General features: G+C 43.5%; 2 protein-coding genes across 3 annotated transcripts in view; both read left to right on the forward strand.

Annotated features, from left to right (window-relative positions):
• GALNT2 (polypeptide N-acetylgalactosaminyltransferase 2) overlaps positions 1-10,042 on the forward strand; it is a 101,366-nt gene extending 91,324 nt beyond the window's left edge. For both annotated transcript variants that reach the window (XM_049831366.1, XM_049831367.1), the window contains exons 14-16: positions 648-774; positions 5,718-5,837; positions 7,136-10,042. In XM_049831366.1, the coding sequence (XP_049687323.1) occupies positions 648-774; positions 5,718-5,837; positions 7,136-7,291 (403 nt within the window). In that variant the 3' untranslated portion in view covers positions 7,292-10,042. The remainder of the gene's footprint in view (positions 1-647; positions 775-5,717; positions 5,838-7,135) is intronic.
• Positions 1-26,086, forward strand: part of RAB4A (RAB4A, member RAS oncogene family) — a 471,873-nt gene that overhangs the window by 370,892 nt on the left and 74,895 nt on the right. The gene's annotated exons all lie outside the window — the stretch shown is intronic.

The raw sequence follows: 26,086 nt of genomic DNA on the forward strand, positions 1-26,086 counted from the left end.
ACAGTCTGAAGTTTTAAAAGGAGCTAATGTCCCCTTACTTTACTGTTTGACATGAACTCATGGACTCTACCCCACAACTGTACTTTGGTGAATGGGTTTGCATGGGTATTTCCATACTGTAGGAGTGCAGTTGATGTGCAACAGTTAGAAAATGGGTGTCAGCAAAACACTGATTTTATTTTTTTTTTATTTTTTTTAAATTCCTAACCCCTTTTCTAACACTTCAGTAAAAACAGTCTGGAAAAAATGTAGAATGTCATATTTCTGCCACAAGCTAGCTTGGCTGAAAAAACAAGAGGGCTTGATGACCTTAACTGATAGCATTAAACTTGAGTAATCTTAGATGATGATGTTAAGTCATCTTTAATTTGCTTTTTGTGCTGAGTTTGTATGTTCATTCTCATTCGCCGGTACAAGTCTTTTTGTATTCTGTCCTAAGCTTGCAAGTTAACTCATGTTTGATCAGTTCATGATCAGATAATTGCCTTCCCCCCCTCAGAAAATGATTGAGATTTCCAGCTAGTAGTCATCACTCATCTTTAACCTGTCATCTTAAAAATACTCTGATTAAAGACAGGAAGTTAAAAAAAAAAATAAAAAAAATTTAAAGAAACTGAATTAAGCAGCTATTTCTGGTTTTATTTTAGGGTACCTGATCATCAAGATATAGCTTTTGGGGCTTTGCAGCAGGGTACCAATTGCCTTGACACTTTGGGCCATTTTGCAGATGGTGTTGTTGGAGTTTATGAATGTCATAATGCCGGGGGAAACCAGGTCTGTATGCCATTAATTTTTTTTCCACAGTATGTGATCTTTTTAAAAAAAAGAAAAAAAAAAATAAAAGAGAAAGGGAAAAAAGTGAAACTTTTTAACTCGAGCAGGTACTGTGTACTGGTGATAGGAAGGTGAACCCAAATCAGCAGATCAGTTGTTATAACAGATTGGCTAAATAAGTTCTCTCTCAAATATAATTTGCATTTTCAGGATTAGAATCTGAGCCCAAAGATTCATTCAGTGTGCATCAAATTATCCCCTTCCTTTGTCTCTATTAATATTTGCTTTTACACTGGAGGCCAATAACTTCCCTCCCAGGGGTTTTATACTTGTATAAAAAGCTTTTTTCAATGAATTGGTGTGTTTCATTTTTTAGGGGGGATTTTTACTTGACAAAAGATTTGGGTTGTATTAAGCGTAAGGCCTACTAAGGTCAGCAAAACAGAAGAATACTTTACTGTGATGCCCTATTAGTAATTTCCAATTCGTGCTAGCGGGGTATAAAAAAACCTCTTAAATCTGCATTTGGCTTTTCTAGAAAACAGAGGTGCCTAAATGTCGTATCCTGTTCACTCACAGTAAAGGGAGTGTTTCAACAAATCCTTTTAATCCTACTCTTAAAACTAATTGCAAATGTGTCAAATCTGTAAATGAGAGCATTAATTATTTCACAGGATCTATTTATGCAGTTGTGACTTAGTTGTCGTTCACAAAATATACACATACGTGCTCACTGTTTTGTGTGCTGCTTTATCAGTAAATTCTTTTCAGAATCAACCTGACTAGAAATCCAATGTAAGATTAATACTTCAAGTACATCTGTTAAAATAGAAGGCTGACCAATTGCAAATCTACTGTTGAATGACTATCAGAATTTTGCTTGCTCTGATTTAAATTAGAAGGGGAAAACCCTAAAATCAGACGAAGCCTAAGATAAAGAAGTTATTTCCTGGAAGATGTATCGCATTGATTTGAATGCATTGCCATCATACATCTGAGATATGCCTCTTTTCCCTATCGTTAAAGAGAATGTATCTGGGGAGGCTTTTTCTATTACCTTTATGAAAGTACACTCATCTTTTCAGAACACCACAGTGGTTTTTAGGAGGAAGGATGGATGTGTCTGTATTGGTTTTGTTTGGCAAGGTTTTGGTAGCGGGGGGGGGGTTACAGGGGTGGCTTCTGTAAGAAACTGCTGGAAGCTTCCCCTGTGTTCAAGAGAGAGCGAGCCCATATTAGCCGGCTCTGAGACGGACCCGCCGCCGGCCAAGGCCGAGCCAATCAGTGATAGTGGTAACGCCTCTGTGATAACATTTTTAAGAAGGAAAAAAAGTTGGGACGGAGAGAAACTGCCGCCGGAGTGAGGAGTGAGAACATGTAAGAGAAACAAGCCTGCGGACACCAAGGTCAGTGAAGAAGGAGGGGGAGGAGATGCTCCAGGCGCCGGAGCGAAGATTCCCCTGCAGCCCGTGGTGAAGACCCTGGTGAGGCAGGCTGTCCCCCTGCAGTCCAGGGAGGTCCACGGTGGAGCAGATCTCCACCTGTAGCCCGTGGAGGACCCCACGCCGGAGCAGGTGGGTTCCCGAAGGAGGCTGTGACCCCGTGGGAACCCCGCGCTGGAGCAGGTTCCTGGCAGGACCTGCGGATCTGTGGAGAGAGGAGCCCACGGAGCAGGCTTTCTGGCAGGACTTGTGACCCCGTGGGGGACCCGCGCTGGAGCAGTGTGCTCCTGAAGGACTGCACACCGTGGAATGGACCCATGCTGGAGCAGTTCGTGAAGAACTGCAGCCCGTGGGAATGGCCCACGTTGGAGGAGTTCGTGGAGGACTGTCTCCCGTGGGTGGGACCCCACGCTGGAGCAGGGGAAGAGTGTGATCAGCCCTCGTCCTGAGGAGGTGAAGCGGCAGAAAATAACGTGTGATGACCATAAACCCCATCCCTGTCCCCCTGTGCCGCTGGGGGGGCTTGGTGGTGAAATCCGGGAGGGTAGTTGTGCCCGGGAAGAACGGAGGGGTGGTGGGAAGGTGTTCTGAGATTTCGTTTTACTTCTCATTACCTTGCTCTGGTTGATTTGTAATAAATTGAGTATGTTTTGCAAAATTGAGTCTGTTTTGCCCGTGACGGTAATAGTGAATGATCTCTCCTGTCCTTATCTCGACCCGCGAGCCTTTTGTTATATTTTCTCTCCCCTATCCAGCTGAGGATGGGGGAGTGATAGAACGGCTTTGGTGGGCACCTGGTGTTCAGCCAGGGTTAACCCATCACAGTGTCAGAATTGCCTTGGTGCAGAAATATTGGCAGTTTCCGGTCATGTTGTGTATTCTCTATAGATAAACAAAATTATCTTCTTCTTTTAAACTCCCTTCCCCTGAACCTGACCCTCTTTTCTGTGTAGTTGCTTCTGTGAAGCTGGCCTTGACAAACCAATATACACTTGCTATGAACAGGTCCCTGTGAGAGGACGTTCAGACAGATTAAGAGGCAGAACAGGTCAAAACCAGGTTTTATGTCCAAGCAGAATTCATATTGAATTGGAGGGAATGAACAGCATGGGAGAAGAGGGATAGGGAATAAACCAGAGTCTTTAGATCTGTACTGTGTTTTTTGCACCTATTCTTATCAAGAGGGTTTGGGGAGGGTTGGGATTAAGACTACTCGGATACTGTAGGCTGTGGAGACCTTCTCCTATAATTTGAAGAGTGTACTCTGGCCTGTGTTCAACAGAAAATGCAAAATTTAAGTCAAAATGGGATTTCTGCATGCCTCTGCCCCCTGCCCAGGTTGGTAGAATTCAGTGATTCAAAAAGTACATGTGTACCTCTAAAGGGCTGAAGAAATTGTGGTGTATTTGACAACTGTGTACAAATATGTAGGGTTATGAGAAGGAGCTAAAGGTAAACCAAAATGCATCTAGGTGCAAGGGGAAGATTTCAGGTTAGTGGTGTTCTAACTTTATATTTGATTTGACACAGGTTTTTTCAGATGTCCTGATTTTCAAATTGTTACATAGAGTTATCCGATTTCCAGCCTGTCCCTGAGCACATACACTGCTTGCAATTTTGCTTCTCTTCTGGTGTAGCGGAACTTGCTTAATCTTATCTCCATTATAGCTAGTCATAGTTCCTGATCACTGGAGGAAAGTAGCTCTACACTGTTTCGTACCATGAAAGGCCATCGCGTAGATGTCTCCAGCAGCAGAGCTTGGAGCTTTTGTGAAGCAGTACCTTTGGCTTTTAAATGTATTAATTTCTTGCAGGATTTCTGTTGTGTCTGGGGCTCTTACAGGCTTTTGATGGAAGGGTGAACATGCATAATGCAGTATTTTCAAGGCTTTAACTTTCTCTGACTACAGGGTCCTCAAACACAAGTTTTACCACTTCCCTGGTAGTATTTTCAGCTGTCATTATTCAGTATAAATCTTACAAGGGCGCCATCTGTTTCAGGGGCATTTGTGATTCCTGCTAAGCTCTGAAAATAACTTGCTTAATTCCTTAAGTTGCTGAAAGTGTCTGTTATGATTCTTGTTGACATCTTATGAACTGGACAGAACTGAGAGGCAAGTAATTTTGCTGTCATCCGAGATTAACATTTTAAGAGTGAAAGGAAAAGTGTTCACCTTAAGTGTTTGGGATGCAAATAAAGGGATACACAGTTTTCCTGTCTTTGCTTTGTTTGGCATAGTTGTCATTATTCTAGTACTTGCATAATATGGTGCCCGTCTAATGGCTCGCTACCTGTACAATAGTGATTACTTGTAATCACGTGGGTTAGAAGTTCAGATTGTTTCCTGATCATCTGTTCTCAAAAGAATTTAATAATTGTTAAATCTGCTGAGTTTAAAAGTGATTATACAAGCCAAAAATTCAGTTATGGTATCAGAAGATAAGTAAAAAAAAAAAAAGGGGGGGGGTGGGATTAGTCATTTAATTTCTTTCTGAAACACTGATTGCTTGCAGAATAACAGGCTTGGCCCTGTATATTTAGGGGTTTGTATTATACAGCTCTGAATCCTCTTTAGTTGCTGGAGAAAAGTTAATCGTGCCATTTTAAGTAGCGACAAGCATGATTTGGATAATTAGCGCAGCTTTAGTCAATAGCTCAGCTTCTGTCCGCAAAGGGTAATTAAACAAATGAAGACCAATCTGCATCCTGGAGACCAAACTCTGGGGAGAAAGGCGTGGAGAGAGTCTGAACATCAGCGCGAGATCAGACCCTGTGTAGAAGGATGCTGAGATCAAATAAGCTGGCTGACAGTATATACAGAACAGCTTTTTTTTGCTCTCTATTTAAGAGTTGCATCTTTAAATGCATTTAAAGGAAATTCTGTTGTACATTTGCCTTGGATAGGAAGTAACGTTTTCCCTCTACCCTTGATTTTGGCCCTCTTGTGTATTGCTTTCTGGTGGTCTCTATCATATTAAGAACTACTGTTTCCTCACTGTGGTACATATGCTTTGTTTAGCATGTGGGTAGGGTGGCCAGTGACGTTGCAGACCAAGCTTTTAGGGTTTATAAATATCATTATACATATATTTTACATATATAAATCTCTCCTACAAAGAAGATATGGGGGGGTGTAATACGCACACATACAGAGAGAGAGAGAGGGGTAGATAAAAATATAGCTGGACAAATATTTGGACAAATACTTGGAACCTGAGGACCTGTGTGACTGCCTGCTGTACTTGTGTGAAGCCAGCAGAGGGAGCAGAGAGACAGCCCAGCCCTGAGCTGACCTGGGGATACTGAAGCAATTGGAATTACTGTATTTGAAAAGGGCCTTTTTTCCTCTCCTGCTCTGTGGGAAGCAATGAACTGTTCTAATGTGCATATACAGCTGTTTACAGGATTTGAACCTGTGCTATATATGCAGAGATAGCATGTGCTCATTGTGCATATGTTAATATATACAATTTTGTACACTTTTTTTTTCCTTCCTTTAGGAATGGGCCTTAACAAAGGACAAGTCGGTGAAACATATGGATTTGTGCCTTACTGTTGTGGACAGAGCACCTGGTTCACTAATAAAACTTCAGGGCTGTAGGGAAAATGACAGCAGACAGGTTAGTATGTCGTGAGTGCACTCTGCAAACAGTGGGGAAAACAAGGGTTGTGAAAGAGAATGCAAGAACATGCACTTCATATCTTCTATCCATTCTACTCTTCACTCTGTCTTGCTGGTGTGTGTGTAAAGTTGGTATGCATGACATCTGGGAAGAGCAGCAGGAATAAGTTTGTGTACTGAGCTTTTCTTCTCATAGGCCAGTGACAATCTTTTATGAACATCTAGAGGTTTTATCCCAACAGTGGCCTTATGTAAAGGTTTCACCCAGCAGCATTGATGTGTAACAGTCTTCAGCTGCAACGTCTGTTTTCTGAAATAGAATATGTATTCCACAACGTATTTTTGAAAGGTCTTGTGCAGTGAAGTTTGAATATTATGTGGTCTGTGTCTCGGAAGAGCGTGGTTTGGCTTTCCTTTCTTCTTTTCAGCTGTGACCTGTTTATGACAGCACTAGACTCGTTCAATTCATTTTTATTAATGCAGCTTTGTAACTTCATCTATTTCCCACGCCTGAGGAAAATCACATTTGCAGAGTCATACCATCTTTTTGATCTTCAACTCTTTCTGCGAAGTCATCGGTTCTGATTGTCTGCCAGCTTTCTTCCTTCTGTATCTCAATTTTTGCAGACAGATAACTGAAATGCTCTTCCTTGATGAAGGAAGAATATTTTTGCCGCTTTTCAGAAAAGAAAACTAAGGAAGCAAGATTTTCTTGATAAGGTTTAAAGGCACAATATGTTAAAAATACAACGGAAAAACTTTTTTTTTTTTTTAACATCCTGTATTCGGGATTTACTCTATCCTTTGCATCGCCTTGGGCAAAGAGCTTCTAACAGCACAGATTGACTGGTTGTCTTCTGTACAATTGAAAGGTGTCTGACAGATTTGTGGATTTCTGTGAAGTTGTCTTTAGCGATTGTGCTTCTTCTCTATGTTCAGAATTGTAGTGTTATGTGGATGGGTTTTGTGATTGTTATGGTTTTTTCTTCAGACCAAAAGCTTTGTACAGGTAACATGGTGTGACAGTGTATTTGAGAAGGGCTGAAGTAGAGGAAAATGATCTGGTGTGTTCTGTATCTATTGCAGTGTGTTAGCTGAATGAATTGTTGTTTTGGCAAGGCTTGCCATAACTTGCATACTCTTACTCAAGGATCATCTAAACTGCGTACTCTTACTGAAGTTTTCACAGCTTTCCCAAGCACAGGCCGGGGAAGCTTACAAAGACTTCAAAGGACAGGATGTAGAACTTATCCTTTTCCTGCTTTTCCAGCTCAATAACTGTATTTTCTCTTTCAGAAATGGGAACAAATTGAAAGCAATTCTAAACTGAGGCACGTTGGCAGCAACCTCTGTCTAGACAGCCGAAATGCCAAAAATGGTGGTCTCACCGTTGAGATCTGCAGTCCTTCTTTGTCACAACAGTGGAAATTCACACTTAACCTGCAGCAGTAGAAGGACTTACAAGCAAAATGCTGGTTTGATTCATAGACGTTGGGCAAAGTTTTGATTGAATTACTGATGTATTTCTTAAAACTTTCCACGGAACTTATATACCTCAGTATTCCACCTTTATCTGAAAGTAGGAGAGTGCTGAAGCAGACACCAGGGATCCAGGGGACTTGGAGCACTGCAAAGATGTCACTGAACATGACTGCAGCACGATTCCTTCTTGGTGCGAAGACTTCAATGGTTCCTTTCTGTCTTCAGTTACATACTTGCACAGCAGATAATTAACTCTAGGAACAACTGATGTATGATAAAAAAAGGATCTGAAGAAACACCTGTGGGGAAACAGGGTGTGGGAGGGAGGGTGGGAAAAATTACTAGGAGAAGGTAATTTGAAAACTCCATTTGCATAGAAATCATGGTTTGTTGTTTCCAGAAACAGAAGTGTCATTTTGAAGGTTATTTTCTCCTGTGTGTACTTGGTAATTTGAATATGAACTTTTCTATGATGGACTCTAAATATAAATATATGAAAGTATATATATTGTCAGCTCCCAATGATTTATATCAGTTTTCATCATCCTATAATTATCAACAAAGTGATTGACATATGTATAACGAGAAATTGGATTGGAACGCTAGGAGAGTGAAACTTTATGAAGGTGCGGATTTTGTGCTCCTGAGTATGATGTCCGTGCTAACACTGGATGCTTTTGCTTTGCAAACTGGATCTACTTCTTAACACTTCGCCCTCACTGGAGATCATGAAACTCAGGAGGAGAAAGAAAATAGCAGAATAAGCCAATGTATCTGCACAGATGATTGCTTGGATTGTTTATTCCAACTTGGAAATTCATTACATGTGCTCTGGATAACGTTAAACTTGTACTTGATATTTGTGTTGATAATTTCTGTAGTACTTTGTCTTTAAAATACTTCTTCCTTTGTTACAAAATTATATAAACAGTACAGATCTTTCATGGAGCCATGTGGGTTCAGCAGAGTTTTATTCTGGGCCCTAATGAGAAAAATTTCTTTGTCTCAAACTCCCCTTTTGAGTTGTAGAAATATGATAGAATAGTAATGTCACTGTCAACAGCACAAGATCTGAATTTTAATTTGCAAGGATGAGCAGCTATGTAATATCTCTGAATTGCACTTGCTTAATTTATAGACCTACTACTGGGGAATTTTCTTCCATTTTGTTTTTTTTAAATGGAGCTTTTGAATGGATTCAGGCTTGGCTCTGGGAATCAGCCTGGATACCAGCAGATCCTATGTGTTTTTAACCATAGAACCCCTGCATTTTGCAGCTTCAGTCCAGCTGATGTCATTTTTATATTAAAATATTACTGTCAAAGTTAACCCCAACTTTGACCTGTCCTTTCTTATGTTTGCATAGACTATATACTTTTTTTTATTAAAAGCAAATGCTTCAATGAGCTTTTAAAATGAAAAGGAAAGGTAAATAAGTACTAATAAGCGAGACAGCATTGACAAAAATTAGTGCAGACATGCAGTGCCAGGAAGTGGTTTTGGTAAGATGATGGATCTCGGAAAAATGTAAGGGTTGATCCTAAGGAGATGAAAAACATCTGGTGTACTGTAATATTCTGGTACAGTTCCCTTCTTTCTTTGTTCCTGGAGGTAAAGTGGTTCCCAATTTTTCAGTTTCCTCTGGCTGCATCGATACGTTAGGTGTAGAGGTGGTTTTCTTCTGGGCAAAATGGCTTTAACTGTGCCAGTCAGTGTGCCCATAAAATACCTTGTGACTGAAGTTAGGACTTGCAAGTACCTGCATACCTTTTGGATGGGGGCATGAAATCCCGTTTCTCCCATCCATCATCTGACTTCTTTTCTGAATAATTAATTTCCCCCTCCCCCCCTTCTTCACCATCTACTTTCTCCAAAACTTGCCTGTTTTAGAGGCCATACAGTGGATAAACTCTTTTTCAGCTTGTAGTCTCTCCCTACGTGTAGCCTTTTAACCTAGCTGAGAACTTGAAGAACGTGAGTCATAAACATAGCAGTAGCTTTCTTCATATTCTGGAAAAATAAATGCTGAAATATGGGCTCAGCAGCAAGTGAGGTTTTTTGAGGTTTTGAAAAACAGAATTTAAAAGTAAAAAAACCCAATGACTGAGCTTCTACCGTGGAGGTATTTCCATTTGCAACTTTGATCATAGTAAGGGTAGTACTAACTGAAATCAGCAGTTGCAACTCTGAATATTGACCTGCTGCTTATCTCTGAATCAGAATTGCTAGTAAAAAAAAAATAAAAATCCATATTCCAGCTCTTAAGTCTTTAATGTCAACTGCTATCATAGAACGTAGGAATATTGTCAGTAATTCCCCACGGATGCTGTGCATAGGGGTTTTAATCTAGGGGCTGTATGTCTCTCTTCTTTGGGAGAACAAAGTGGTATCCTTTTGTTATGTTTACATGACAGCGTGCCAAAGTTACTTACTGTGATTTTAGGGGTTTTTAATGTTGATGAAATTCGCCCATTTGAAAGATTAATTAAGAGCCCTTGAAGCAAATTGTGATGGAGTCTCCTGAGAACTTTTCTTACCGTCTTCAGAGCAAGAATGGTGATATTGTTTGTTTTGCAGATTTTCAAAACATAGTTTGGAAACTGTTTTTTCAGTTGGTTTGAAAAGTCTGCTGTACAGAGCTTGTACTTTGTTCATTTTATAGATGGAAACCATCCTTGAAAAATTGTTTAACTTAAATAAAGAAGAATGCTTTATAGATAAGTGCGTGGTGGTTAATATAACTGAGTAAAACCAAGAAGTCTGCCTGGAGCTTGTAGACAAGTAGTCTTCAAATGCTGCAGTTCACTTGGCTGTTTCATAAAGTTCCTCTTCTAAAAGTGTGTATATGTGGGTGTACATCTGCATTCATAAAAAGAGAATTTGTTTGTATTTAAATTAATATAACTTTGAGGAAATTCTCATATTTTAGAAGCTGCTTTACATTGAGGAGTGAGTTAACACTGACTGTAGTCACCTGAAAATACGCTGTTAAGCCGCTCCCCCCTCCTGCCCCATTAGGTCTAATCTTCTCAAGACTTCCACTGTCCCTCTCTTTGCTGCCCCAAACCCCTATGCCGGGCAGCACAGGACCTCCTGCAGCCGGCAGGATGGTTGCAGCAGCAGCAGCTCTCGTAGCTGACCGGGGTGCCTGCCCTCATCTGCTCGCGTTGTCTTTCTGCTCTCTGTTGTGCCTGGTTGTAATTCAGATGTCTGGGGTGTGCTTGCAGCTAAATCTTAAATATGCCATAATTTAAAAAAAAAAAAAACAAACTTTTTTTTTTTTTTTAAAGAAAGGTATTTCTGAGGGCAAATACTTCACAGGTCTAGTTTAGAAAGTTTGCAAACGAGCTTGCACTGGCAGAGTTGGGGAGGGACCAAATCCTCCACGGTAGGTGACGGAGCGCTGTGCAAGGGTGAGATTCTGCTGCTGCTGTAAGAGTAAGTGGGGCTGCAGCTGGGGCACGGTGCTCCGTGATGGCATCGCCTTGGTGGAGGTGGGCTGTGAGCCAAACGGGTAGGGGATGGTATGGTGCTCTCTGGGAGGGTAAATGGGAAGCAGGAGAATGAATTAAGTGGGAAAAAAAAAAATAAATAAAATAAAATCATCTCATCTGTGATGTTTTGTCTGGCTTGTGAGATGCCTCAAGTCAGTTCTTGGGACACATCCTTCTTTTCTACCCCGTGGCATACAGGACTAGGATCCTTGCTCCTGGTCTAAAAAATGTAGCTCTACAGTTAGCCCCAAGGACATGATCAGCTAGCATAACCTGCAGAAGCATTTACAGGAAAGACTTCAACACTTCTACTCTTTAGTTGTACTGACAGGAAGATTTTTACTTTTCACACTGTAGGAGAGTTCTTGGGTGCGAACTTACTCTCCCTGTGTAAGTCAGAAGTCGGTGACTAGTTGTCACCTTTCAAAAGTCTAAATTAAATCAAGCAAATAGATCTTTAATACTTACAGTTGGGAAAAATAAGAAGGCCCTGTCAATCTGCGGTAAACAAAAGAAAACAACCTTGTATTTACAGATTCTATCAGAGAACTCGTATGAGGATTCTCCATCTTAAATGCCCTTTGACACCTGTGAGCTGACAGGTAATAGTAAAAGATGATTACAACAGGCTTCTGGCAGTAGAAGCTTTTAATCTAATCCAACGTTAAATGTCGAAGTCTGTCTCTTAGATTTCTGCCTAGAGTCTTACACGTTTTCTGTGTGTATGGTTCTCAGACTTCTAAGTATCAGGACTGAATGAACCTTCCAGCAAATTGTGCATTACTTCTGACCAGAAGTCCATTGTTTCCTTTGCCTTATACCCAAGCATATATATGAAAAAGCTTTCCTATTCGGTGTAATTCATTTTTTGGAATTTCAGGTCATCCTTTTTAGCCAGTTCCTATGCATGGGTTTACTCTGCTTGCAGGTCACTGTGCATAAAACCAGATATGTTTATACCCTTTTATAAGGGAATGCTGAACCTTTCCTCGTTGTGGATTAACAAAAGTAGATTTTAAATCCTGAATTTTCAAGAAGATGTCTGCGTGCGTTTGGAAAGGAAGCTGAATACTGGGAGAGATTAAAAGGCTGTAGCCTGCTTGAGGTAAGGTCTGTTGTCTTACTTGAAGTGGGTCCTATAGAGCATTGTCCAGTTCCTGTCTGGGGTGTTACTGCCATAACCTTAGTTATTTTAAAATGTTATATTTTTGTATACAAATGCCAGCATCTATTTTGGCTGGCTTAGTTGTATATTAAATGTAGACACTCTATAAAATTTATACAGTCCTGAGTTGCATGCACGCATCACCTGTGTCTTCATTCAGCCTGAAATACAATGAGTAATTTCATAGCAATAACTTGTTACAGAACACTCTAGCAAGAGGCTTGTTCCTGTACAGAATGATTTCAAATGAATAGAAACCACTGAAAAAAATAGTCTGGGATAATAAGCCATGATTACAGAATGAGCACAAATGTCAGGGTTGCATCTTTTGTTAGACTGCACATTTTATTTACAGATTAACTTCCAGTAGCTATTTTAAGATCTGCTAGTAATCAAGCTTAAAAATTGGGAATAAAGTCAGTCCACAGATGTTCTCTCTGTACAGCCCTCCAAGAGGCTGTCTGAATGGGTGCAAAATACCCTTTTGATTTGATTTCTTGCAGCACTGCAGCATGTTGTTGCTCTGTATGCAGGAAGAGGGACCTGTTGGACTTCAAGTCCCTATTTCTACCCAGCAGATGTTTTTAATCCAAGGATTTGGGGGAGGGGGTTGGTTTTTGCTTTTTGTGGGTTTTTTTTTAATTGAAAAGGTTCTGGAAGTAGCAAATAGCTATGTTTTCTGGCATATCTGTATTAATTAATCCTCAGCGCTGGTAATCTGGGCATTATGGTAAAAAGGGGGTTAGAAAATGACCACCAAGAGTCTGTTCTCTGGTTGCGTGGTGAGCACCACTTCTGCAGAACGCTTTTCTCTTAACTTTTGTGGTACCCTTCTTCCTGTCCAGCAAGTTGTTTCTGAAGCGGACGTGAGCTGGATTCCTACGTGGCAGCTCCGTCCTCAGCTGAGCCAGCCTGTTTGTTGCTGCTGGGGGGGAGAGGGATGCTGATCCTGCCTCCGCTCCCTTGTGCTGGCCTTGGCGCCCCTTCCACGAGACAATTAAGTGAATAAAGCAGCAGGACAAGATTAACTTTATTTTTTTTCTCTCTGTCTTGGAGAGTTGAGTTGGCCTTTTGAAGGGTCTAGAGAGTTGGAGTTGGCACAGAGTGGCAGAGTTTCATAACCAGCAGCAGGCAAGTGAGGAAGATGTTGAATTTTCCCCTTCCCCAGCACCAGTGAAACGTAAAAGCAGCTTATCTGTCCTGTGGAGCAGTGGGACCTGGCATCTGCTCAAGGTAGTGCTCCTCCCTGCTCTTCACGCTGAGACTTTGGATGGAGTTTTGTCACTGTCCTATGCCGATCTGTGAACTAGCAGCAGCTAAAAGGAGCATTAGGAACGCCTTGTGGCGAGCCAGCGTGCGGTGTAAGGAAGGTTGGCAAAAAAAACCAACCCCATGGAAAGAGTGTTGTTACTTTCAGTAGGTGAAAGCCATTCGAGCTTGGCTTAACTAGACTGTAAAATCAAACCTCCTGTTTTCATGAGAGCACCTGAGCTGAGGGATGTTCTATTTTGCTTTCCAGCTGAGTTGCCTTTAGTAATAAGAATTATTATTATTACTTATACTAAAACAGCCTTATTGCTGATATCTGAGTCGTAAGCCAGCAGTTTGTGTAGTGGCAAGACAGGAGGAAGAGGGAGCAAGAGAGAGAAAAACTTTTTTAAGTTGCATCAAGGTGTTGGTTTCAACATCAAGCTAATGTTTGATAGGGACTTTCCTACTTGGAAACTTTGGTTTAGATGATCTTGAGAAAGAAAATGCTCCATCTTGCGCACAGTTTGTGTTTTGTGCGGCATGGCGCAAACCATACTGGTGTTAGGGTCTCTGCCAGCTGGTTTCAGAGTTGTATGAAGGCGTTGCTTTTACTTTTCCTGTTGCACAAATTATTTGAGAGAGGGTGGCATCTTTAGGTCACTGGTGAGGGTCGGGGCTTCTGTCACAGGAGCTACAAAAGATGACACGCTTACTGGTATCCTGATGTGTAGGTAGAAAAGATGAAAAAAAAAAAAAAGTGAAGCAGACATAGTTTAGTGGGCATGGTGGTGTTGGGCTGGCGGTTGGACTCTATAATCTTAAAGGTCTTTTCCAACCTAAACGATCCTATGATTCTATGGAAGAGAAAGAGGTGCAAAGTGAGAGGGTGTGGAGAAGCAGCTTCAGAGCTGCAGCTTAGAATGTATTTCAATGTTAGTAAATTCACAGTTTAAGGTAAAATGAGATCTAGGTGTTCTGTGCTCTACAGCTTAAGCTGTGGCATCTTCGACAGTGATATCTGTGCCAAGTCCTCAGCTTCTCTTTGGATGCAACCTCTGACAAGAGCATTCAATTTGGATGTAAAGGACTGGATACAATTTTCAAAAGTGTTTAGGACAGTCAGTTTTTAAAAATAAAATTTAGGCAGTTAAACATCTTGGGAAATCGATGAATTTGAGAATTAGGAAATCTTATTCTGCAGCTGATCTAATTCTCTTCTTGTCAGCTATTCTAAGTTTGTTTTAATGAGTAATTGGTTCCAGGCTGAATGTCTAGCTTCAACTCCCAGCCATTTCTTCTGCTAGTTAAGTTTCATTCCTCAAAATATTCTTTGTATCAGAGCTTCTGGAGTCTGATTCTGTCATCCCTTAACTTTTCGCCTTACAGACTGAACCTCTTAAACTAGCCGAGAAGCAGGTTTTTCAGACCATCCGTTGCTACAGCTGTCCCCTGAGCTGTCCTCAGTGCAGATGGAGGGATGGTGAGGAATGGAGGTCTTCCTCTTGACTCCAGTAAAACTCCTCTTGACTCCAGTAAAAATAGGATGAGGCTTTTATGGCTGTTACTGGTGTAAGATTCCCACCGATCCTTACCACTCGTGTTGTACTTTGGGCTTTGAAATACAAGCCAGCCAGCTTTTAGACAGTGCTCCGAGAGGCTCTGAGTCAATGCTCCTGAGGGGTGGTCCCTCGTCCTTGGCTTCCAGCAAATCCAGCATAGCAAGGTAAATCAGTGTTGGACCTGTAGGCGATAAGATAGAGGTTTGGGAGGTTTGGGGGTTTTTTTGGATGAAAACAGTTAACAAAACACTGCTAGATGTCCACAAGCAGTGCTTGCAGGCTGCTGATCCAAACCGATACTCTTGAGGGTCTGTCAGTTTGCTCAGGGAACATCCCCCAAATTGGTTGTCTGCCTGGGATCTCTGACCTGTTGTGGTTCCCATTTTTCAGAACAGGATTATGTGCTGGAATATTTCAAAGTATTCACCCAGCACGCTGGTAAATCTAATGAGACATGGGGAAAATGGAATAAGCGAGGCAGACATAGCTCCACTACAAGCCGAGTGGCACAGAGCAGATGCCATGGCCGACTTTCTTTCCCTGTTAATTTGAAGCCCTTTTTCAGCAAGGAGCAGGAATTGTCTTGCTCCATCTGACTCGAGCTGAAAAGGCATGGTGACTGTAGAAGAAGAGGTTAAATGGTGAACAGTAAGGAGAATACGGATAGGGAGTTAACTCTTGGTTGTTCTTTACAAACAGTGAATGAGAAGGCAAAAAAGGGTGTTTTCAGGTACCAAGTTTAAGATAAAAGTACTTCACACTGTTGAAAATTACTCCATGGATGTGAAAGCCCTTCCAGTGAAAAAAAGCGCTGTAAAACATGCAAACATCTCAGACGTGCACCAGGAAGTCTCTAGGTCAGAGACTGATGGGAGCTGGAAGGGCAGGTGGAGGAAATATTACTTGGTGTTAATCTCAGTCCATTGATCTTTCCTTAGGCATTTGGCTACTGGGTTATCTCGTCCTTTGGTCCCTCTTGGCTAGCAGTTTCCAGCTGAAGTGCCCTGGGTAGCTCATACCTGAGGTTGGACAAGCAGGGGACGCAGAGAGCATCTTGGAGAAGAGCAGGCTCAATAAGCAACGGTGCGTCGCCAGGAACGTGCGAGGCGGAGGTGCCGACTGAGCGTACCCAGAAGCGATTACCAAGCAGCTGATATTTCATGTGCCGGGTGGAGATTCCCATCTCCAGCTCTCCTTTCAAATTACCTTTCTTTGCTACAGCTTACTTACAAAGTGGTCTCCTTAACCTCTTGCATAAAATGTGAGAAGGTTTTTGGTTGATTTTGATATTATAATGGCAAATGGCTGCAGAAAGTATTTAAATTTCAGACTTTCAACTCCAAAGATGAAACATGAAAAAATGAGCCTAGGAAAGATCAGGAAATTAATTTTGTATTTTATTTTGAATAGCAGAAGTCCAGTGCCTTCAGGGATCAAATTCCACAAGCCATTTTAAGACTTTTCTTCCTATCCAAAACTGCTACCGGTATAAACCCATAAGAATCGTCATTCTCGATAGCCTCTTAGGTAGAAGACGGCATCTTTGACATTCTGGGGTCTCTTCATTGCACAGTCCCTAAGGACAGTCTTTGAGAGCTTCTGAAGAAAAGAAGTTTTTATAGACTTCTGAAAACATGCCATGGGATTTTTCCATTAGCCTGGATGCAATGACCTTTGTGCTGCATTTGAATTTAGACCTTTATTAACAGTGCTTGGAGAAAGGCTTGTATGAGCTTCTCAATCTCCTCACCAGGTGCAAAGGGGGTCCTGGTTCACGACGGGGCACCCTGGGCTCCATTGCTAGAGAAATGATGACGAAAAGGGGAAATGGCTTTTGGAATCTGGGAACTCCTGCATGATGGTGGGGCAGGTTCCCAGCAATCCCGTGTTTGTTGGTGCCAGGACTGTACTTCTGTGATCCATTTCATATGGATGAAAACAAGTGCTGGCAACAAAGCTGAAGACATGCAAGGCCCATTGAGTGACTTTCTAGAAAGAAAAAAAAAAACAAAAACAAAAAACCAAAAGGAAAGAAAAGCATTCACTTTAACACTGAGAAGAAAATGAATAACTTATTTAGACCTGGCCAAATAAAAGGTCATTTCATGGGGGACACAAAGGGTAGGCCCAAATCCGTGTGAGTGGAACGTGACCTCTTAGCCTGCTCGCTCTGTTCTGGCTTTGCCTGAATATTTGCATCGGAGGTGGCGTTCACGTTGGCGTCGCTCCCTGCATCTACGAAGGCTGGAGCAAGAGTAGCCACAAATGTGTGTTAAGCGCGTTGTTGAGCTGGGGTTGTAATGCGTGAAGGGCTCTGTTTAGCAAGCTGATGCTTTTTGTTTTGTCAGGGGCTGCCTTTCAGGGCGGGGGAGGTTACCACACACCGCTCACAGCAAAAATTTGGGAGGATTGTACATACAAAAGAGGCTGAGTGTAAGCTATTCGCAGAGCTTGTCTGTCTGCTTCTCTGTACGGTACGGTTATTTCTGTGTTCACCTTTATCTACCAGCCCACTGCTTTTTTTTTTTTTAATTTGTGGGAAATGGCCTTCCCTTTCCCGGCGGAGGAGCTCCTGCTTGCCCGGCTTCCCTCGCAGGGAGGGCTCGAGCCGTGTGTCCTGCCAGCAGCTCCGTTTTCTTGGTCTGGCTGCCCTGGAGCACAAGTTTCCTTAGGAAAGCCAGAAATGGCAGCAAGACAAGTTTCCTGCTGGTTCCCTTGTTCCAGTTTCCTCCTTTTGGCAGAAGAGAATTTGATTTCTTTTTTTTCTCGCTATTGTCATGGGCTGAGAAGAACAGCTCTTAAATTAGCCCTGAGGAGGTGGAAAGGTAGAGAGAGCTCCCTGTGGGGAGTTTGGTCTGATGCATGTAATAAGCACAAGCTCCACCTGATTCGACTGATGAACCTTGTCATAGGCACAGCCCTCTCCTTAGTTTGTTTTTGTTGTTTTAATTAACTTTTGGCAGCCACGCTGAACACAAGTCCTGTGTCTTTTTCCAACCGCTGCTGCAAAGTTCCAGCAAAGCTCTTTGGCCGTAGCTCAAGTTGGGAGGCTCGAGTCCATCCAGGGAGCATCCTGTGAAACTCAAGGCCTGAGTGAAGGTGCCAAAGGTCCAAAAACGTCCCTGCAGCATCGATGGACGAAGCAGAATTTTGGTCACCTGCCCAGGGAGCGGCGTGCTCTCTGCCGAGTGCCTCCATCACACAGCCCCGAGGTGCCGACAGGAGGGAAGGGCAACTTTTGAACCAGATTGTAAATCCCCTGGACTCTGAATAAGATGTTATTCTTTCTTTTCCATGAGGGAAGATGACTCTGCAACCACCCATTTTTAAGTAAATCATAATTTTTAGTTCTTAAAATTAATGCTTAAAAATATATTTTTTAAAAAGATAGAGCTGCTCATGTGTTCCCGGGTGCTTCAGCCTTTGTGTAGGGTCCCAAAGAACAGTAGCAACAGCAAATCTCACCCACTGCTGATTTTCATCAACCACACGAGAAACTAGGTTAAGCTACCTCAGGCAATAAAATCCTGTAGGCTACTGCGAGGCTGTCACTGCTAGAGAGGCTCTTTCAGCTGGGAACGGGCACTGCCGTCTCGCAACAACGAACCTAACTGGGTTATAAATAACTCCTCGCTGTTAGAAAAGAAACAGTGGAGAAAAATAATTTCTTTTTCTGTTCTAGTTTTCTCCCTTTTGGGTAGCATCGAAGCGATTTGGGTATTTGCAGAGCCGGTCAGGACCAGCAGCAGTAAAACTGAGGAGGCAACGGGTAGGGCGAGCACAAGGAGAGAAGAGGAGGGAGCTGGTCTGGCGTATCGGGGGGTTAAACCGGAGGGACAGGTACGAGGTTGGGTTCCCACCTACGAGGCTGCAGGACGAGATTTCCAGCACCGCTGAGATTGTCAGCTATTCTAAGGGAATAGCTGGGAAGCTCCCTTGCAGCCCAGTTTTATCGGGTGCCTGGTCATCATTCCTGCAGGTCGCTCTGCTGGGAAGTAACCGGAGAAATGTTCATCCCGGTGCCTCGCAAGCTGTTTGCGATACGTGGTTTACCGCTGGTGCACTGAACCACCCTGCCTCTGCAGATGTTGCCATCGACATTTGGTGGTGATGTTGTTGGACAAATCACAAGAAACAGATCATTCACAGTGGCCTCTGGGAACAAAAGTTCAGGAATCTCTTTTGCTTATTGTGTGCGCCATAGAAAGCTGTCGCTGGCACCCACTGAGTCCACTCGAGTGTCTGCACTTGGTGCGTGCGTACTCGCCCCAGGCCTGGGTGAAGGGGGGCATATTTTACGCAATGTAAAAGCAGCTTCTAAAATCACTGCAGTGCACAATGCCTTGACATTGGCTGCTGGCACCCCAGGTAAGAGAGTGCTGCTGAATATAGATGATTTGTTTAAACTATCTGTTTATTGCATTGGCCAAGACCCTTGTAAGGAATACAGATGTTTAGCAGCAGCTGGTCTGAGTCCTGCTGAAGTCCCTCACAGATACCTCAGAGCTTCTCTAGTCCAGGGTCACAGGTACCAAGCTCCTGGCTACAGTAACAAATTTTCTTCCTTAAAAGTGCTAGTATCGCTCTTATTTTAATAAGTTTATTAAACCTGACTTGCAGTATTTAATAGCACCCACTGATTGCTCAGTCTGGCTGCAGACTGTGGGTCATCCTCCGCGTTCGGTTTAGTAAGTACTTGACATTACCTGGTGTCTGAAAAGACAAACTGGAACTCTGCAGTGGCACTTTTGAAATTGCTTTTCTGAACAGAGCAGTGCTCTACCTGCTCTATATTAATCATGGGACAGGAACAAAAAAAAGGTGATTATTTGAAGACAAAAATGTTATGCTAAGCTAGTTGTTGGGAAGCCTCTCTTCCACCCAATCTCAGAAGCGGCTCCGTTCCAGGTGGTAGTGGGTTGCTGGGCACAGCAATGGAGAGGACTGAAAATCCATGAATTAGAGAGACGATGAGAAGAGGAGCAGCAGGCACAAACTGGAGGAAAGCTGACAGGTACAGAATTATGTCTGTCTTTACAAGTGTTGGATGGGGACTTTCTTCTGTGGCTTTTTCCGTCCAAATGTTCGAGAGATACATATGTACATTAATTCATGTATATGTCACCACCTCCAACAGTTTCAGTGTTAAAAGGCTTTGCGATACAGAAGTTTTCCAGTTCCTGAGAGTGATTTGCAATTTATTCTGGCGTGCCTGGCTGCAGACGCTAATCTTACTCACACCAAGTTAAAGAAATGTCTCTCCCCTTTCCCTCACAACTTTCCATTTTTGTAGATTATTATTTGGCATCATTGTACCTGACTGCTTGACAAGATTCTTGGTGGGTTTTGGTTGTTTCTTTTTTTAATTTTGTGTGTGTCCAGAAGAGATGGAAGTGGTTTGCTTTGCTGTCTCCCCAAAGGGTACAAGACAATGCTGCGATTTTAAACCCTGCCTTGTTGTTCTTGGGGACCCTGACTCTGGCAGAAGGAATATCTAACCTTTCTTTTAAGGTCAAGACCCAGCCCCAAGGCATGGAAGTATGAAAAGGAGCGTATTTTGGCTTGTCGCACCTTGGTGTGTTCACGTTGCTGTTGGTACCAGCCGCCTCTTGGTCAGGGGCGAGGGCTGTGGTGTGGTAGGTGAGCCTGTCTGCTCCGGGGAGGTTATTCCCATCCACGTTTCTGGATAGCAAATTCCCCATGAGCCTGAGAAGGTGCTTTGCTGCTGCTCTTGCTCCTTGCATGAAGGAAGGGTTTCAGGTTCCCAAGCAAAACCTGTAATGGAAAACAAATTCTGCAGGGAAAAGCAGAACAAAGGCTGGTAAAATATCTGAATCCTGTGTCGGTATCTCTGGCGATGTCAGTGCAGGCGTCCTGGGGAATCCCGTCCAAGCCCAGCGGGGACGGTAGAAAAGGGAGAGAGGTCTCTGCCTCCTCAATTCTCATCACCTTTTTTTCTTCAACTCGTATTCGCAAAGACAAAGCTGTGGCTGGCTGTGCATCTGACCTGTGCTGTAATCTAAGGAAACTGGAGCGCAGAGGCGGTGTCTGAAGAGAGTTGAGATGGCTTTGCTTTGCAGGGGTCTGATGAGATGCTATTCATTACCATGTGTAAAGTGTTTTTTCAAGTCTCCATGAAGGTGCCTTAGGAGCGCCTGTGCTTTGACTTAGTGACGGCTGGGGGTATCGTTCTCTGCAGCGTCTGTGACTTGGCACTTTTTCTCTCTGCTCCTCTCTGAGGACCGAGGGGCGAGTGGAACAGGATGTTAGAAAACACTGCAAAATGGAACGCTAAGTTTGGCTTAATTAAGAAAGACTGTGTTGTTGGAATTATTAATTGCAAATTCTCTGGAGGCTAATTTCACGGGAGATTGAGTTACTGCAGGCCCTGGCCTGATCTGAAGGGATGGCATTGTTTTAAATGGCAGCGCTGAGGTTACGCACGTGTGTGTGTGTGTGTCTCAGTGTTAATCAGATCTAGGATTTCATAATTTCATAAATTCAATTCCTTGTTTTATTCAATTAGTGCATTAAAGATGATTCGCACCGCTTCTCACAACTCTGATCACGTAGCCTTATTACACACAGCATTAGGTCTGGTCACGGCACATCCAGGGACCAGGTTGCAAAGCGACGTGCCGCTGGGGCTGGCGCTCCAACCACGACGGGAACTCGGAGAAATTCTCATTTGGTTTTATGACACAGCTGAACATCTCGACTGGTGGGCGGCTGGTCTCACTGCAGGGGCTTGTAATCATCTCCTTAGGTCCCTCCTGCCGCTGCGTGCCTGTGGAGTGATGTACGGAGTTGCCTGTGGGTGCTGCGCGTGGCTGCGTGCAGCTCGGGGAGCCCTGACACCAGCCAGGCTGTGTTTGTGCCAGTCCGTCACCCCGATGATGCACCCGCACATTTCCAGCCTCAGGCGCTCGTTTGGGACGAGCCAGCCTCGGCTGTGTGCTGCAGGCAAGCACTGTGGTTTGATCACTTCTTGACCTTGGATGTGATGTCTCGGAGTAGTAACCTGTGGGCTCCTCCCCAGCTACTCGGTGGTGGCTGTTGTGGTGCAAAAAATATAAGGCAAAGGAGAAAAGGAACCCGTTTCTTGGAGGAGCCGATTGTGTGAAGAGTCCAGACTGTCTTTCAGACCAGCACATTAAGGGTTGTTGTCCTGGTTTCGGTTGAGATAGAGTTAATTTTCTTCCTAATAGCTGGTACAGTGCTATGTTTTGAATTTAGCATGAGAAGAAAGTTGATAACACACTGATGTTTTCAGTTGTTGCCAAGTAGTGTTTAGACTAAGTCAAGGATTTTTTGGCTTCTCATGCCCAGCCAGCAAGAAGGCTGGAGGGGCACAAGGAGTTGGGAGGGGACACAGCCAGGACAGCTGACCCAAACTGGCCAAAGGGATTTTCCATACCATGGGATGTCATGCCCAGTATATAAACTGAGGGGGGGTTGGCCGGGGGGGGTGGATCGCTGCTCAGGAACTAACTGGGCATCAGTCAGTGAGTGATGAGCAGTTGCATTGTGCACCACTTGTTTTGTATATTCCAATCCTTTTATTATTATTATTGTCATTTTACTGTAATCTTTATTATTTTCTTCCTTTCTGTCCTATTAAACTGTTCTTATCTCAACCCACAAGTTTCCCACCCTCTCCCCGATTCTCTTCCCCATCCCACAGGGTGGGGGAGAAGTGAGTGGCTGCAAGGTGCTTAGTTGCCGGCTGGGGTTAAACCAGGACGGTTGTCAATTCAGCTACCTACATGTTGGAAAGATTTCCGAGATCTTGGCTGTGTTGAACATGCCAGAACTTCCTGCCCTCCCCTTTTTTGATACTAGCTGAGCAACTTAACATAAATAGTCACCTCCTAGAGACTGGGTCCATGGAGATATTAAATAGGTCAAGGGACTCGCTGCTGGTTGCTTTTCTTCATGTTTTATTTTCCCTGAAAAATCTGGATTTTTCTCTGGACAACTTAGATGTAAACTAAATTTCTTCCTGCGGAAAACACAAGTTACTACGAAGAAACACCCGGAGCAAATTAAGACTGAGATCGCACAGCAAGAGGTCAGTGTTGAGCCACACCAGCACATACCTTACCTGGAGGATGCTCTGCAGCCTGGTCCCTGGTGGACAGCTCTGCGGCCACAGGGCCATGAGGGACGCAGGCCCAAGGCATGGGGGACATCCTTATTGTGTTGTTGGCAAAGACCCACTGTAACCCCACTTACGTTTTCTCCTGCAAGGTTTCTACTCCCTTTGTGGATGAAGGTTTAAACCAGGTCGTAGTAACTTGTCGACTCGGAGCTGTGAAACAGCCGTCATCCGGAGGTGATGCGTGTCTGGTTTTGCCCGCAAATGCCACCTAATGCATGCTGTGGTTTCGGTGGGTACCACCGGTGGCACAGACAAACCTTGCAAGGAAGAGTCAGAGCAGTGAGGACAAAGGGCCGGTACCGTTCAGCAGAGAGAATCTCTGAGAGCTGGGACAGACGCCCACGTCCTTGTGTCCACCCCTCCCTGCCCTGAGATGGCTGGGAAGCATCGCTTGTGGGTGCCGGGGCAGGGGGGGGTAGCAGTCCCCTTTCCTAGACCACATTGAAAGGCTTTTTAAACTCAGTTCTTTCTAAAGAAAATGCTTTTGTACTCAATGGCTGGATAAAGATGTCAGGCTTTTGCCTCTAATGGTCTTAGAGTGAGAACCTGTAATTTCTCTAGCAGCATTTTCTCCATGTCCTTTCACCTACACAGAGGACTACCACATATCTGCCCCAACCTATTCCAGAAAAGAACGAGACAGAAAAGCAACCAGTAATATATCTGACTGTATTTCAAAGTTGTTGATTGTAAACAAACTTTGTTGAAGAAATAAAATCACATGACAAGATATCAGAGTGATACTATAAATCCATTTTGTTATTGTTGCCACACTTCACATTTTTGGAACCCAGAATTTAGCTCATGGTGTACAAAACTTGTAAAAATTTATTGCAAGCGTGCCTTTGTGTAGAACAAAATTGGTGTCACAAAAGTAGTTCCCTGTCCCACACAGAAACACAGTTGTGTATCTCTTACCATGAAGAGGTCACACACCTGGATTTCCTGAAAGACTTGGCTGTTACAAAATTGCTCTGAGAAGTTTAAAAAAAAAAAAAAAAAAAAAAAAGGAAAAAAGAAAGCAATTGCAGCGTATGCTTTACCTCTGGAATTTACACTTTCAATGGAAATCTTTAGAATTATAAAGAACATGGAATTTTGCAACAGAACTGCAGTTGCCGACGTTGTGAGCACAGCCCAATGGAGTCGTCCCGAAAGCACGCGGCCAGATAAGGCCCGTCGCTGCGTTTGGTACCGTCGCTGCGTTTGATGGAATGTAAGTTGCACATATTGGAAAATAAATGAAAATTAATCCCCACTGTTCCTGTTTCTACTGTGGCACTTCCTCAGACTGTCGCTTCCATGCTGTGCCGACATGCAGCAGTGCTTTGACTCCAAGGTTGGTGACTACTGAACGTGTATAGTATAAGGAAAGGCATGGAGTGAGGCTGGTGATGTAGCTAAAGCAGGATTGATGTTGCTAAAGCAGCTGTGCAGACTGGTTGTGTTAAACATCAGCCTTTTCTTCTTAATTCAAAGGCAGCGGGGGAGGGGGGTACACATGCTGGGAAGATGAGAGTTAGGAGGGATCGCCTGGCTCCTCTCCCTCTGCGTGCCCAACCTCTGAACTTTCCTCTGCCTCCTTAAACTCCTCGTTGTATCAGACTGTGCTGATCAGCCTCACCTATGCGGGATCAGACCAATATCTGGCATAAATCTGAGTTTTACTATCTCTGATCTCACTCCAGACCATGGGGTCAAGTTATTTTTAATTTCAGTACTGAAATGCCAGGCAAAGATTTGGCTTACAAGCAGCAGAAAAAGCCAGCTTGCAAAAGTAAGTCCAAGAGACCTGGGATTTGTTTTCCATCAAAGGAGTAACTCTGTTTCATAGAGACATGTGAATTGTTCAGCAGTCACATTTTGCATACACCTTGACACAGATTAATTGGAGAACAAGACCACAAAGTTACTTTGACACCAAGTGGGTTGGGGTTCTGGACAGATGAACCTAGTGTATTGGGCTTTGCTTTTTGACTTCTAGGCTTTTTTTTTTTTTTTTTTTTTTTTTTTTGGTAACTAGGGAAAATAGGACAAAATGCTCTGTTTGAAGTCCAGAGCACACTGTAAATACTTGAAGAGGGAAAGCAGTTGCCAGATTCTTCATTTCAGAAATGGAGTTGCCAGGGCTGGGAGCAAACTGTGTGGGCCTGCCATCTTCCCTTCCCCAGTAAGACGTATGAGACTAGCTTGACGATGAAGTCTGTTTGTTCGAGGAGCTTGGATCCCACACTGCGCTTGTTTTTTCCCCTCTTTGTTTATTCAGTCAGGTCCTGCACACCATGGCCCTGGACGATGGGGTTATGGTCCTTTCCCACTAGGTTCTTCAGCCAGGTCCCCCACACATTCAGGGGTTGTTACAGTTACATCAAATGAGCACTTTTGCAGAGTGATGTTTTCACGGATAAGATTTTTGCACTACACATCGTGTGGACCACCTTGACATCTAATACAAGCAAAAATTATTACTTCAGAAGAGGGATACGAAAGGGATTTACCACTTAAGGCCTTTTTGTGATAACTAACAGCTGTTCACCAGACCCATCAGAGTGGAAGGGTTTAAAAAAAACCCCCAAAACACCAAAAAACCTCCCGAGACCCCGCCAAAGGCCCCTCTTTGACGGTGATCCAGAGCTGAGAAACGTTACAGCCATTGCGATGGGAGCAGTGGGTGTGGTGATGGCGATACCTGTTTTGGGTCGGTACGAACCTGACGGGCAGCGCTAATGGGGCAAAGCAGGCAACACCGTCACAGTGACTGCAATTAGTGTAGGCTTGAGAAACGCTACCCTGTTTCATCTGAGATCTGTGAAACAGCAGAAAGGATCAGCAAAGTAATACTACAGAAGTAAATTGAAAGGCCAACTCTGTGTTGTCACCTCTTCCAGACTGACCAAGAACCTGCGGGCTGATTTGGATGAGCTCTAAATCCATGGAATGAGGGAAGCAAAGGAAAGCATGGGGCAGGAAACTTCTCCAGGGCTAGATTTCTGAAGACACAGAGCTGTCTCTCAAAAGAAGAGGAAGAGACCCTTTTTGTACAAAGCTCAGATATTCTCAGCTGTTCCACAACAGTGAGATGATGGCACGGGGCCTTTTCCAGTTCCAGTTCATAATGCTTCTGGAAACAAAGGT

Source organism: Accipiter gentilis, chromosome 28 (genome assembly GCF_929443795.1).
Source record: "Accipiter gentilis chromosome 28, bAccGen1.1, whole genome shotgun sequence".
In the NCBI taxonomy this organism is placed as follows: domain Eukaryota; kingdom Metazoa; phylum Chordata; class Aves; order Accipitriformes; family Accipitridae; genus Astur; species Astur gentilis.